The 13,185-nt window shown below is 62.7% G+C and overlaps 3 protein-coding genes across 3 annotated transcripts; all 3 read right to left on the bottom strand.

Annotated features, from left to right (window-relative positions):
• Positions 1–834: 834 nt before the first annotated feature.
• Positions 835–2,925, bottom strand: LOC141465937 (acyl-coenzyme A amino acid N-acyltransferase 1-like). Its single transcript, XM_074149631.1, has 3 exons — positions 2,463–2,925; positions 2,132–2,334; positions 835–1,422 (listed from the first exon to the last, which is right to left on the bottom strand). Exons 1-3 carry the CDS (start codon positions 2,923–2,925, stop codon positions 835–837), a joined length of 1,254 nt encoding a protein of 417 aa, XP_074005732.1.
• Positions 2,926–4,602: 1,677 nt separating this feature from the next.
• On the bottom strand, positions 4,603–9,214 carry CCDC86 (coiled-coil domain containing 86). The gene is made up of 4 exons (XM_074149816.1): positions 9,015–9,214; positions 8,371–8,500; positions 6,589–6,663; positions 4,603–5,343 (listed from the first exon to the last, which is right to left on the bottom strand). The coding sequence occupies exons 1-4, from the start codon at positions 9,188–9,190 to the stop codon at positions 5,224–5,226; spliced, it is 501 nt and encodes a 166-aa protein (XP_074005917.1). The 5' UTR covers positions 9,191–9,214; the 3' UTR covers positions 4,603–5,223.
• Positions 9,215–9,497: 283 nt separating this feature from the next.
• On the bottom strand, positions 9,498–11,829 carry LOC141466130 (membrane-spanning 4-domains subfamily A member 15-like). The gene is made up of 7 exons (XM_074149855.1): positions 11,759–11,829; positions 11,453–11,626; positions 11,035–11,154; positions 10,725–10,781; positions 10,099–10,254; positions 9,865–9,984; positions 9,498–9,721 (listed from the first exon to the last, which is right to left on the bottom strand). The coding sequence occupies exons 2-7, from the start codon at positions 11,621–11,623 to the stop codon at positions 9,713–9,715; spliced, it is 633 nt and encodes a 210-aa protein (XP_074005956.1). The 5' UTR covers positions 11,624–11,626; positions 11,759–11,829; the 3' UTR covers positions 9,498–9,712.
• Positions 11,830–13,185: the final 1,356 nt, after the last annotated feature.

Raw genomic sequence — 13,185 nt, forward strand, 5'->3', positions numbered from 1 at the left:
GAAGGTGACCGGGGACTCGGCGTGGCCAAGCAATGCCCGGGTGGGCAACAAAAAGCCAAAGCCGAGTTTCACCACCCCCCCCCCCCTCCTCCCCGCCCCCGTCCCCCCCCAGGATGGGGAGGAAGGACCTTGGTCCTCCTCGGGAGGCTGCTGAGCGCAGCGTTTCTGTGGGTTCCCTCTGCCCCCCCCCCCCTTCCCCCTCCCCCCGAAATTTCCTTTCTGGGTCTTATCTTTATTGTAGACTAATCTGAGTCACCCCCTGCCCCCTCCCACGTGGCCGATGTGACGGTCACGGCCAGTTCTTGCACCCTGTACCGGGTGTGAACGTGCCCGGTTGCCACCCTCTGCCCCAGCCCAGGCACCAACCTCGGTGCTTTTTTTTTTTTTGGGGGGGCGGGGGGGGTGGGGGTGGTGGTTTAAAACCCTCCTCCCCCGTGGGAACCGCTGACCTCCGAGTTCCCAGGAGAAAACCCACCCCCAGCTCCCAGCACCCAACCTGGGCTCATGGTGACAGGGTGTGTGGACCCCCTCCCCCCCGCAAAACCTTAATGAGCTCATTAAAGGAATGGTATCAGCTACAGCGACACCCCCACAGTCCCGTTCCCCCCCCCCCCCCCAAACCCTGGCTGTGCCTCTACATCTACTTTTATATATATATATATATATATAGGGGTCCTCCCGTGTGTCATCGCCAGGACCTGGTGTCCCCACCCCATAAGTTCAGGCAGCGCCAGTGCAGAGTTGACTTTATTGAGTGGGGTGACAAACCCGGGGGGTACCCCCCGACCCCTTTCTCCCGCCCCCCCCCCTCCCACCCCGACCTTCCCGCAGCCATCACAGCTTCATGATGGCGGCGGGACCCAAGTGAAACTCCAAGAACTGGACGATCTCCTGCCACGAGTGGTCCTGGGCTTTGGCGTGGGCTTGGGCTTCACCCCCCCACACCACGGGCCGGGGGGTTCCTCGGATGCTGGAGATGCTACAAAGCGGAGAACCGGGGGGTTCGATCAAGTGCCCGGCCCCGGGGTAGGAGAGGAGGCGACCGCTCTCCGGTGGCATCCGTGCCATGGCCAACTCGGCGAAGAGCTTGCTGTTGAAGCTACGGTCGGCCTCCCCCACCACGAAGAGGACCTTCCCTCGGATCTTCTCCACCGGGATGGCCGAGGAGCTGTAGGTGGGGTCCCGGGGGTCGGCGAAGATGGCCGAGTTGTCCATGGCCCCCACCTCCGTGAAGATGACGCGCTCGGTGTAGTAAGGGATGGGGGGGATGCGGAGGTCCTTGTAGACCAGAGGGTTGCCGTGAAGGAAGGCCGTGCCGTTGATCCACACCGTGGCCACCACCTGTGGGAGGAAGGTGGCCATGGCCAGGGCCACCTCTGCTCCTTTGGAGACGCCGACGACACCCAGGCCAGGGCCTCGTACCTGCAGTGGGGGGAAACGGAGCCAGCTGGCAGCACTGCTGGGATGTCACCGGGATGTCCTCAGTCACCGGGACAACCCCAGATCACCAGGACATCCCTGGTCACCAGGACATCCAGCTCATGGGGACATCCCTGATCACCACAACATCCCACTCACTGGGATGTCACCCGGACAACCCATTTACTGGGACATCCCTGGTCACCAGGACATCATGCTCATTAGGATGTCCCCAGTCACTAGGATATCCTACTCACTGGGATGTCCCCCAGTCACCAGTGCATTCCTGCTCACCAAGGCATCCCTGGTCACCAGGACATCCTGCTTACTGGGACATCACCAGGGCGTCCATGGTCATGAGTTCACTGGGACATCCCTGGTCACCAGGGCATCCCTTGCTTGCCAGGACATCCCTGGTCACCAGGATGTGGTGGACAACCTGGTGGGTTGCCCGGGTAAGGACAACCCACTTACTGGGGCATGTCTGGTCACCAGGACATTCTGCTTACTGGGACATCACCAGGACGTCCTGCTCAACTGGACGTCCCTGGTCACCAGGACATCCCTGGTCACTGGGATGTCCCCAGTCACCTGGACATCTTGCTTATCAGGATGTCCCCAGTCACTAGGACATCCCTGGTCACTGGGACGTTCTCTGTCACCAGGACCACCCTTGCTCACGGGAGGCCACCCATCGCTCTGCAGGACTCACCTTGGGGTGCCGGAGGAGCAGCTCGGCCGCCTCCTCGAAATACTCCAGGTCGAGTTGGGCCAGGGTGCGGGGCAAGTCATCGTAGGCGAAGAAGGCCAGTGCCAGCACCGCGAAGCCCCGGCTGGCCAGTAGCCCAGCTCGAAACTCAATGAGGCCACCAGCACCCCCAAAGAGGTCAATCACCCCCGGGAAGGGTCCCGGTCCTGTGGGCAACCAGAGAGACCATCACACCGATGGTGGAGAGGAGCCACCGGTGCCATCCCACGTCCCAGGGTGTCCTTGATGGGACAAAACTGGGCAACTTGGGGGTTTCCCGCACCCCGTTTCTCACCGGGTGGCAAGAAGAGGGCCCCGCGGACCCTGCCCTCCCGGATGGGCACCCTCTGGACGCCGGGACCCACGTACCACCGCTCGGCCTCGCAGGAGGCCAGCGGCTGGTCCTGTGGCCCGGTGACCAGGCGGACGCCATCGAAGACCTCCAGACGGACGAGGAAGGGGCTGCCGGCCACGTCCCTCTTGACCAGCCGTCGGAAGAGGGTGTCAGGCTGCAGGAACCAGAAGATCCCCATGGGCCAGACCCCGGCGTAGCTGCCCCCCAGGGCGGGGTGACGCCCGGGGTCCACCTCGCCCCCGGCATCGGCACGGAAGAAGGTGCGGGACTGGAAGCACTCGCCGTGTTCGTCCGTCAGTGACACCCGCAGGGTGACGAGCTGGGAGGGGGACAGTCCCCGCACCTGCACCTGCACCGGCCGGTCGGCCAGCGAGGACTGGGGTGTCACCTTCACCTCCACCATGGTGCACCTGGGGATGGAGATGAGCATCACCCCCATCCTTGAGCTTCCCATGGTCACCCTGACCAGGGAAGGGGGGGTGCGCTGTTTGGTGGCCCACCATGGGCTGGCAGCCCCCCTGAGGTGGGAACCCCCCACCCAGTTCCTACTCAGTGGGGGCAACCGGGAGCTCTTCCCCCCCCCACACACATTTGGGGGCATCCCCTGAGGTGTCCCCAAGGATCCTAACGAAGGGCTACAGCCCTTGGTGACCACACCATGGGGTTTGTGGTCCACCCGGCCCCCCTGGCATCCCTCCTTCCCTGGTCCCCCCCCCATCCCTGAGGACATGCAACACCCCCACACCCCCAAACTCCTCCAGTAGCCCCCCAAATCCCTCCAGCAGTCCCCTCATCCCTCCAGTAGCCCTCCAACCCTTCCAGAAGCCCCCCAAACCCCTTCAGAAGCCCCTCAAACCCCTCCAGAAGCCCCCTCATCCCTCCAGTAGCCCCTCAAACCCCTCGAGAAGCCCCCCAAAACCCTTCAGAAGCCCCTCAAACCCCTCCAGAAGCCCCCTCATCCCTCCAGTAGCCCCTCAAACCCCTTCAGAAGCTCCTCAAACCCCTCCAGAAGCCCCCTCATCCCTCCAGTAGCCCTCCAACCCTTCCAGAAGCCCCTCAAACCCCTCCAGAAGCCCCTCAAACCCCTCCAGAAGCCCCCCCCAACCTGCCCAGCAGCAGGAACACTCCCTTTTCCTTCTCTCCCCGGGGCGTCCCCAGCACCCACCATCCCCTCTTCCTGCACTCCTCCTCTGCACCCCCAGGGCGGAACCAAAGTAGGGAGTTGGGGGCAAGTTGGGGGCCGGGGCTACGAGCCCCCCACCCCACCCCTCCCCGGTCCCTTACAGCCCCCGTTTGCCCTGCGTGCGGCGGGGAAGCCACACAGGCCACAGCAGCGGGCAAGGAGCCCGGCAAAGTCCTGGCTCCAGCCCAGCCCTGGGAGGAGACACTGCGTTCGCTCACGTAGGAGTTCACCCATGGACGCCCCCCCCACCCCCCAGCCTCCACACACCCCCCCCACCAGGAAAGTAACCCCCCTACAAACCCCCCCCCCCGAAACCACGGGGATGGGCTTCAAGGCCCCTCTTACCCAGCCGGGAGTGGTGCCGTGGTTGTGGGGAGGGAGTGGGTGGGAAAGGCAGGGCTCTACATGCCTCACACCCGCTCCTATCGCCTGGGCAATCATTAACCCCCGGCTAGTTGCCAGGGCAGAGCCCTCCGTGCCCCATGACCCCCCCTCCCCGGGCCAGGCTGGCAGTCGCCCCACGGCTCCACTGCACCCCATAACTCCCGCCGGGTCATTCACCCCTCGGCGTGGGTAGGAACACCCCCTCCCATTTTTCTACTCAGTGGGGGCAACAGGGAGCTTTACCCCCCCCCCCCCCCAAATTTGGAACCCCTGAGATGTCCCCAGACTGTGATTAACCCACCCCCATGCTCGGGGAGAGTGGGGGGGGGGCACAAGGCCAGCGCCCCCCCATGGCCACTGCCCCATCTGGAGCCACAAGCTCGTGCCCCCCCCCCCCCAGCAAGCAAGGGCTTATCCCCCCCCAGCCATGTGTTTGCCCACCCAGTGACACCCTTGTGTGTCCCCCCCCCCGGCCGCCCCCAGCAGGCTGAAGACGCAGCCCTCGACAGGAATGGAGAAAGGGGCGTTTATAGAGCAAGAAAAACCGGAAAGGTGAAAAAATTCCACGTGGGTTTCCCATCCCAAGCCCCTTCCTTCCAACCGCCTCCCCCTCCCAAACCCACCCTGGCCCCCAGCACCCCTGGAGAAGGGTGACAGGAGGCACCGTGTCCCCTCCCTTTGGTGACAGGCTCCAGGGCTCGTTCCCAGGGGGACGAGACCCCCCCCCGAGGAAGGGGAGCCTCAGGGGGCAAGGGGCCACCACGCTCTGTGACCCCAGGAAGGCCACGGGAGCTCTGCTTTGGGAGAGGGAAGGCCCCAAACCGGAGCCACCAGTCCTCCCCGCTCCCCCCCCCAAGGAGCCGTTGGAGGTGAGTTTGGGTCAGTTCCTACTCATTTTTATGAAGAAAAAGCAGATTTGGGCAAGTAAAGCTGTTCTTCAAGACCCCTTGACTTCACAGGGCAGGGGGGTTGGTTGGCATCCAGCAGCAGGTTCCAGAGGGTCACGGCGCAGTTTTTGTCCTTCTGTCTGTCCAACACCGATGGCCCCGGGCAGCGACTCCTGCCCGCCGAGGCGAGGAAACGTCCCTGGAGAGGAGGGGGACCCGCAGAAACCCCGGGACCGGTGGCCCCGTCTCACTCGGTGGCCGCTTTGCGCCGCACGGGTGTCTTCTGGAGCAGGGCCAGCGTGTCCCGCTTCTCCACCCGCCGCAGCTGCTTCTTCTTGGCCCGTTTGAGCTTCAGCGGGTTCCGGATCTGGGGGGGGGGGGAAGGAAAAAAAAGGGGGGTTTAGGGGTAGGGACCGTGCTGGGGAGGGGGGGGAGCTCCCAGTTTCCCACCCCTGAGCACGGCCGGCACAGCCCCAGTGGAAGCCAGGCCCCCCCCGCACGGAGGCGTGGGATCACAGAATCCCAGAATGATACGGGGTTGGAAGGGACCTCTGGAGATCATCTCCTCCAACCCCCTGCCAGAGCAGGTCCACCCAGAGCAGGTCCCACAGGAACGTGTCCAGGCGGGTTTGGAATGTCTCCAGAGACGGAGACTCCACCACCTCTCTGGGCAGCCTCTTCCAGGGCTCTGCCACCCTCACAGGAAAGAAGTTCCTCCTCATGTTGAGATGGAACTTCTTATGGTCAAGTTTGTGCCCGTTCCCTCTTGTCCTGTCCCTGGGCACCACTGGAAAAAGACTGGCCCCATTCTCCTGACACCCACCCTTTAAGTATTTATAGGTGTTGATCAGATCCCCCCTCAGTCTTCTCTTCTCCAGACTAAAAAGCCCCAAGTCCCTCAGCCTTTCCTCATCAGAGAGATGTTCTAGTCCCCTCATCATCCTTGTAGCCCTCTGCTGCACCCTCTCCAGCAGTTCCCTGTCCTTCTGGAACTGGGGAGCCCAGAACTGGTCCCAGTGCTCCAGATGGGGCCTCCCCAGGGCAGAGCAGAGGGGGAGGATGACCTCCCTCCACCTGCTGGCCACACTCTTCCTGATGCACCCCAGGATGCCATTGGCCTTTATGGCCACCAGGGCACACTGCTGGCTCACAGGCACTCTGTTGTCCACCAGGACCATCCCAGGGATGGGATCTCCTTCCTCAACAACCAAAGTCTGTCCATGGAGCCATCCATTTCCTGATCGTATTTATCCTAAAACTCCTCCCTGGGAATCTCTCCAAGTTCCCCCAGCTCCTGTGTCAGAGGGGACAGGTGACAACCCCGTCCTTGCCACCACCGCGTGGGTGTGCAGGTCCTCCCAGGTCTCCTCCAGATGGAAAAGCCCTGACTTCCCCCCATGAAAGCCCCATTGATGCCCAGTTTCCCTTGTTTGATCACCACATCGTGACGCCCTCCCTGCTTTTCTCAAGCTTGAAAGAGAAGTTGTCCCCAGTCCTCCCAGTATCCTTCAAAGGAGGAGCCAGGGAGAGGAACTGGAGCAAACTGGAGCCCAGTGCCAGGGGTCTGGAGGCCACCGCGGTGCCCCCAGCCAGGAGCGGGACCAAAACTCACCACTTGGACAATCTCCGCCTTCCGCTCGTTCTCCAGCCGCCGTTTCAGGTTCTCCTCTCGCCGCCGCTTCTTCTCCTGTGGGAGCAGCACCAAAACATTCCCTGTGGATCCCTCCCCTTCCTCTCTCCGGTCCTTAAACCCAAACCCGTATCGCCCCGTGGCTGATGCCCACACCGCTCGGGAAGCCGCAACGGCTACGGCAGCATCAGCAACACTTGCCCAAGCATGAAATCTGCTGCACAAAGCCAAGGCAGCAGCGATTTCCCACCTCCCCCTCCCACCCCCCGACACGAGGCTCGAACCGACTGAATGAGTTTATTCCGAGTCAGTGACCGTCGCGGCCTGGATTTGGCAGGAAGACAGGGAATTCACCCCTCCCCGCTGGCCGGGAGAAGGGCAAGGCGGTGGGATTTGTGCCCGCTGTGAGGCTGGCACCCCGCAGGGCTCTGCCACAGAGCTCCCCTCCTCCCGAAGCCGGGGATAGGGGCAGAGACTCAGTTTTGGGGCCGGTCTTGTTTAATATCTTTATTGATGATCTGGCTGAGGGGATTGAGCGTACACGCAGTAAGTTTGCAGATGACACCAAACTAGGTGGGAGTGTTGATCTGCTTGAGGGTCGGAAGGCTCTACAGAGGGACCCGGACAGGTTGGATCGATGGGCCAAGGCCAATGGGATGAGGTTTAATAAGGCCAAGTGCCGGGTCCTGCATTTCGGTCACAACAACCCCAGGCAGCGCTACAGGCTGGGGGCAGAGTGGCTGGAAAGCTGCCCAGCAGAAAAGGACCTGGGGGTGTTGGTGGCCAGCCGGCTGAACATGAGCCAGCAGCGTGCCCAGGTGGCCAAGAAGGCCAACGGCATCCTGACCTGTGTCAGGAACAGCGTGGCCAGCAGGAGTAGGGCAGTGATGGTGCCTCTGGACTGGGCACTGGTGAGGCCTCCCCTCGAGTGCTGTGTTCAGTTCTGGGCCCCTCACTCCAGGAAGGACATTGAGCTGCTGGAGCGTGTCCAGAGGAGAGCCACCAAGCTGGTGAGGGGTCTGGAGAACAAGTCATAGGAGGAGAGGCTGAGGGAACTGGGCATGTTTAGTTTGGAGAAGAGGAGGCTGAGGGGGGACCTCATTGCCCTCTACAACTCCCTGAAAGGAAGGTGTAGAGAGGTGGGTGTTGGCCTCTTCTCCCAAGGGAATAACGGCAGGACCAGAGGAAACGGTCTGAAGTTGGGGCAGGGGAGGATTAGATTAGATATCAGGAAGAATTACTTTCCTGAGAGGGTGGTCAGGCACTGGAACAGCCTGCCCAGGGAGGTGGTGGAGTCTCCATCCCTGGAGGTATTTAAGAAACATGTAGACGTGGCACTTCAGGACATGCTCTAGTGCCCGAGACTGTTGGGTTGTGCCTGTTTGTGGGTGGGTGTTTGTTTTGGTTTTGTTTTGGTGTTGGCTTTTTGTTTTGGTTTGTTTTTTTTTTGTTGTTGTTGTTTGGACTCAATGATCTTAAAGGTCCCTTCCAACCAAGAAAAAAAAAAAAAACCCACAAAAAAACAAACAAACAAAAGACGGGGAGTTGTCTATGGAAAGAGGTGGAAAGTCTCTGGTCAAGCCCTGACTTTGCAATGTGGCCCTGAGGTCGCCCTGGCAAAGGGAGTGGGTGGCTCCAACCGAGGGCCAGCACAGCCCCCGGCTGCCCGGGGAAGCTGCCCCATGGAGAGAGCAGGCGTGGAGGGGCTGCGCGATGCTGCCTGCGGGGTCCCGAGCCCAAGGTCCAGCTCCCGAGTCCCGTTACCTCTCGCTCTCTCTGCTTCCCCTCCTGCAACTGCCGTGCCAGGTCCTGGACGAGCTTCTTCTCCTGCCGTTCCTTCATCTTCCGCGCCCAGGAGGTGCGAAGGGCCTTGTCCTGGATCATGTGTGAGAACCTGAGCGGGCAGACGGGCCGTGTCAGGAGTTGGAAGAGGCAGAGCTGAGCTCCCCACAGCCCACAGAAACCCTACGCAGCCTTCCCCCCCCCGCCCGGGGCCCCCTCTAGAAACTCCTCGGGCCATAACCCTGTGAAACTCCCCCAGCCCAGAGCTTCCCACAGCAGCCTCGGCCCCTCGACATCCCCTCCAAACCTTCCCCCCACCTCAGGACTCCCCCAAAACACCCCTGTCCCCTCCGAGTCCTCCCTAAAGTCTATGGATAACCCCGGAGTCCCCCTAAAAACCACCCCCATGGCCCCCACCAAAGCAGCCCCGCTCGCCCCACGTCCCTCCTGGGCCCGCCCACCCCCAAAACGGCCCTGTCTCCCCCTAAAGCACCGGCAGAGCCTCCCCCCTGAATTCAAGAACCCCCGAACAGCCCTACCTCCCCCACAGCCCCCTCCAAAGAGCCTCCCCCCCCGACCCTGGAGACCCCTCCCAGAGGCCTGACGCACCCCTCCACGGCGCCCACCTCTTCTTGCCGGGGTCCTTCCACACCCGCCCCGACTTGGGCCTGCCCCGCGGGATGGCCGCCACCGCCTCCTTTCGCTTCTTGGCGGCTTTCCGACGCCTCCGGACCGGAGCCGGAGCCGGGGCCTCCCCCTTGGGCTCCTCAGGGCCCAGGCCCGCCCCGCGCTCCCCCTCCATTCTCCACGCGGCCCCTTCCCCGTCGGCGCCGGGAGATGACGTCAGCGAGTCGGCGCGCCACCGCGCGCATGCGCAGAGGGGAAGCGCGACGCCGCCGAGCGACCCCCGAATCGCCATTTTAGTGTCGGGCAGCTCTTCCCGCCTCTCCGACGGCGCTAAGCGGAGGCCGCCATGTTTGTGCCGGGCAGGCCCGTACCGGTGCCAATCACCGCGGCGGCCTGTTCCCGGTGCCCTCCAACCCCACCTAATCCCACCCGGTACGACGGCCCCCCACTCCCTGACGGAGTCCCGGAGAGATGTGTGGCCTGCGCTGGGGGGAGAGGCCTTTATTGGGGGCCAAACCCTCAGAGAACGGTCTCCTTCCTGGGGCCAGGCCCAGGCCCGGGGAGCGGAGGGGTCTTCGGCTCCATCTGGCTCCACCATCAGGCACCAAGGAGCCCCCGCTGGGCTGCAGCACCTCAGCTGCAGCACCTCAGGGGCGTCCGGTGGTTCTTAACGGGATGGCTGCGGGCTTGGCCATGGCTACAGCGCCTGAGAGAGGAAAAAGGGGGGAAACCCCGCTTTTGGGGTCATGCAGAGAGACCTCCATGGGGCGGCCCCTCAGAGGAAGGAAGGGGGTGGGTAATGCTGCGCCCCCGGTGACCCTGGTGTCCCCAGGGCCCCGTCCCCCTCACCATCCGTGTGTAGTTGTGCTGCTTGACGGCGTTGTAGCCGAAGGCCAGGGCCGCCACCGCCGCGCAGAACTCCAAGAGGCAGAAGACGACGAACATGGAGTCCAGCCCGTTGCTCAGCATCTGCGAGGAGGAGAGTGGGAGTTGCCCAGCGGGTCCTTCGTCCCCCTCCCCCCTGGATGGCAACCGCCCAGGGAAGCTCGGACCCACCGCCGGAGCAGGACCGGGAGGCTCTACCTTGTTCTCAATGTCAGAGCACCATTCGGGTCTCAGCTGGTACGGCGCGTTGTGCTCGCAGCCAGGGATATCGCGAGTGATGGCCGTGGTGTGGAGGAGGGTGGCCACCAGCGTGCTGAGGATGACCCCCATGTTGACCACGCAGCAGGTTTTCACCTGTGTGGGGGTCACCTCCCCATCAGCAGCTCTGTCCTTTTTGCGCCCACCAAGAGCACCCGCCAGGAGCTGTGCGGGTGGCAGCAGGATGCCCACCCTGACAGAGACCCCCATGAGGTGCCCCAGAACCGAGGGAGACGCTGCCCGGGGTTTCTGTTTGAGCTGCCTGAGCCGGGGTGGGGGGCACCGACCTGGATTATTCAACTCAGGACAATATATTCCTGGAGAAGCCACCCAGGACAGCCACCCTCCGTGTCCCCTTTTGTCCCCATCATCCGAGAGTGACTCCACCAAGCTCCAAGGGTCTCGTGGAGGCCCTGAAGCGTGAAGGATTTCCCCACCCTCTGGTTGATGAGAAGGGTGAGACACTGAGGGTGCCTCGCCGTAGATTCTGCGGGGTGAATCCAGGCTGCGGAGGGGACCCACCAGCCCAAGTCACAGAAGCAACAAAGGGGGGGGGGACACTTTACCAGCAAGATGTTATCTCTTTTCTCACTTTCCACCAGCAGAGAGCCCGAGAGCAGGAGCTGCTCCGAAAACAGAGGAAGGAGGGCATCAGCAGCAAGGTACCCCCTCCCTGTCACCCGTCCCCGCAAGTCCTGGCGCCCCTCCGGCTACGAGGGGCTGCACGTGGAGCCCCCTCCATCCCCAGAGGCACCCTAGAAGATGTGGGGGTAAGAGGAGGCCCTGGTGACGAGGGGATCTGGTCCCCAATCCACCGAGATCCCCCTGTCCTCGTTGGATGACAAGGAGGTGAAGGTCAAGCACGTCCCTGCTTACCAGGAGCCCGAGCCAGAAGAGGACCCCGCTGGCCACAGGCAGGGAATGGGTCCCGTGCTCTGACAACGTCAGGATGATCCCGAAGCAGATGTGGATGATCCCAGTGAAGATATGGATGGTCTGGGGGGGAAGGATGGAGGAGAGGGATTCCCCCCCACCCCAGCAGCCCTGGGTCACTCTTGGCCCCAAAGCGCTGCCTCTCTGCCAGCACCCGCAAAGGATGGATGTCACCGTTGCTGCTGGCCGTGTCCCATCCCATCCCACTGTTACACCGTGTCCTTTGGCCAAGAGAGCTGGTCCCAAATGTCACCTCTGCCCCAACCAAGGAGGACCTCAAGCAGGATAATCCCTGAGGATACTCAGTCCCTGTTTTGTCCCTGAGGTGCCCCGTCACCCTCCTGGGGACCCCGTGTCTCACCCCCAGCGCCTTGGGCTGAGCTTTTCTGAAGCCTTGGACTTGAAACGACAACACGGTGGAGGCGGGTGGCCTGGAACTGGAGGCCAGCTGGGCCGCTCGGGGGTCTGTGGCCGGGATGACCTCTGTGATGATCCTCACGCCCCCAGAGTCGGTCACCGTGGTGGCCGCCATTGCCTGTGGGCAGAGAGGGGAAGCTGAAGGACCAGGCCAGCTCGCACCTTGGGACGTGACCACGCGAGCGGTGACACAAGAAGCACTGACAGCCTCTTAAAAGGGTGTCCCATGCCTCTCCCCCCACCCACATACCTCCTTCAGCCTGGGCTTGCCCTCCTCCTCCTCCCCGTGGCCACTGTTAGCGGTCCCTTCTCTGTCCGTATGTCCCCAGGAGGTGGTGGTGATCGGGCAGGGACGTGGTCCCGGCCGCCCTTTGCTCCCTGCAGGAAGTTTGTTCATGGAAATCTCGTCGGTCCCCTCTTGCTCAACGAGGCGGCTTTACCAATGGAGTGGGGAGAGGGTGGCAAACCCCCCCCCACGCGCCCTCCTGCGTGCGGGGGGGCGGAGGGAGAGGGGCTTCCCAAGCCCGAGGTGGCCACCCCCTTGTCCCTTGGGATGCTCCGAGGAGGAGACTCCCTTCTCTGCCCAGGCTTGGGCGAGTCCTCTCCATCCCCAGTTGCAGACACTTTGCTGGGGCCCCACCTCTGCAATTAGCCACAGCAGGGTCCTAACGAGGTGTTCGGCGATTCGTTTGGCTGCCCTCGTTAGCCCAGGAGAAAAAAGGAGTGGAACAGGACATGGCACAAATAACATAAACCCCGTTAGTCTATAAAGGGAAGCTCCTTTATTGCCTTTTTTATTAGCTTTGGGGTTCTCCATCCTTCCCAAGTGCCTCCACCCCGGGGGTCTGTTCCCGTTGAGGACAGGCCACCCGCAGGAGCCAGCCGGGGGCGGGCGGGGGGGGGGGGGGGGAACGGACGACACAGCAGCACTGCATGGAGCCGAAGGGAAAGGAGATGCGGTTGTTTCCGATAGGAAATGAGAGCTCAGCCTGGGAACGGAGCCACCGCACATGGCGAGGAGCTCCCAAGGGGGCAACCTCGGAGGCCCCTTCCTTCCCTCTGCTGGCCACCGGCCTCCAGGTCTGCCAGAAAGCAGCTATTTCCTTCATGGCCCCCGTCCCCATCTGCTCACCAGGAGGGCTGGGGGTCCTGTAAGGACCCCCCCAGGTTTCCTGGACATTGGATGGGTGCTGGTCCTGTCCCCTCTTGTCCCTGTGCTCAGTAATGTCCCCAGCACTGGGCGCCGCAGGGAGGTCCAGCTCTGGGCATGGAGTCCCTCGTTCCCAGGGTGGGGCTGATGAGCAGGAGAAGGGGACAAGGGACAAACAGGACACGGGCTGGTCTGGTTGGGGGAGCGGGCGGGAGGGTGTGGGGCTGGCAGATGTGGCTCTGGGACCCCCCCTGGGCTTTTTCCTCCCTTGGGCTTCAAATGTCCAACCACCGCCCGAGGCTCTTCCCTGGTGGAGCAGGAATATTGAAGCACAGGGTTCTGGCATCTTGAGCTTGGCTACAGGCAACTAGGGCTGGCTTGCCATCACCTTGGTGGCCACGGACATCACCATTAGGGACCCCAACAGCCGTCTCTGCGTGATCTTCTCACCACAGAGCCGGGAGTGGGGGGGCGCAGGACCCTCCACGGAGGATTTTAAGAGCAATTGGAGCAACTTTTGGAAGTGC

Source organism: Numenius arquata, chromosome 6, assembly GCF_964106895.1.
Source record: "Numenius arquata chromosome 6, bNumArq3.hap1.1, whole genome shotgun sequence".
Taxonomy (NCBI): Eukaryota; Metazoa; Chordata; class Aves; order Charadriiformes; family Scolopacidae; genus Numenius; species Numenius arquata.

Excerpts from the sequence above, each read along its gene's own strand:
- LOC141465937 (XM_074149631.1), bottom strand. The coding sequence starts at position 2,925 with ATGGTGGAGGTGAAGGTGACACCCCAGTCCTCGCTGGCCGACCGGCCG. Across the intron at positions 2,335-2,462 it reads GGCCCTCTTCTTGCCACCCG|GACCGGGACCCTTCCCGGGG; the intron begins GTGAGAAACGGG and ends GGTTGCCCACAG. Across the intron at positions 1,423-2,131 it reads TGCTCCTCCGGCACCCCAAG|GTACGAGGCCCTGGCCTGGG; the intron begins GTGAGTCCTGCA and ends CCCCCACTGCAG.
- CCDC86 (XM_074149816.1), bottom strand. The coding sequence starts at position 9,190 with ATGGAGGGGGAGCGCGGGGCGGGCCTGGGCCCTGAGGAGCCCAAGGGG. Across the intron at positions 8,501-9,014 it reads AAGGACCCCGGCAAGAAGAG|GTTCTCACACATGATCCAGG; the intron begins GTGGGCGCCGTG and ends CTGCCCGCTCAG. Across the intron at positions 5,344-6,588 it reads AGGCGGAGATTGTCCAAGTG|ATCCGGAACCCGCTGAAGCT; the intron begins GTGAGTTTTGGT and ends CCCCCCCCCCAG.
- LOC141466130 (XM_074149855.1), bottom strand. The coding sequence starts at position 11,623 with ATGGCGGCCACCACGGTGACCGACTCTGGGGGCGTGAGGATCATCACA. Across the intron at positions 10,255-10,724 it reads AAAGAGATAACATCTTGCTG|GTGAAAACCTGCTGCGTGGT; the intron begins GTAAAGTGTCCC and ends ACCCCCACACAG. Across the intron at positions 9,985-10,098 it reads GCTCTGACATTGAGAACAAG|ATGCTGAGCAACGGGCTGGA; the intron begins GTAGAGCCTCCC and ends TCCTCCTCGCAG.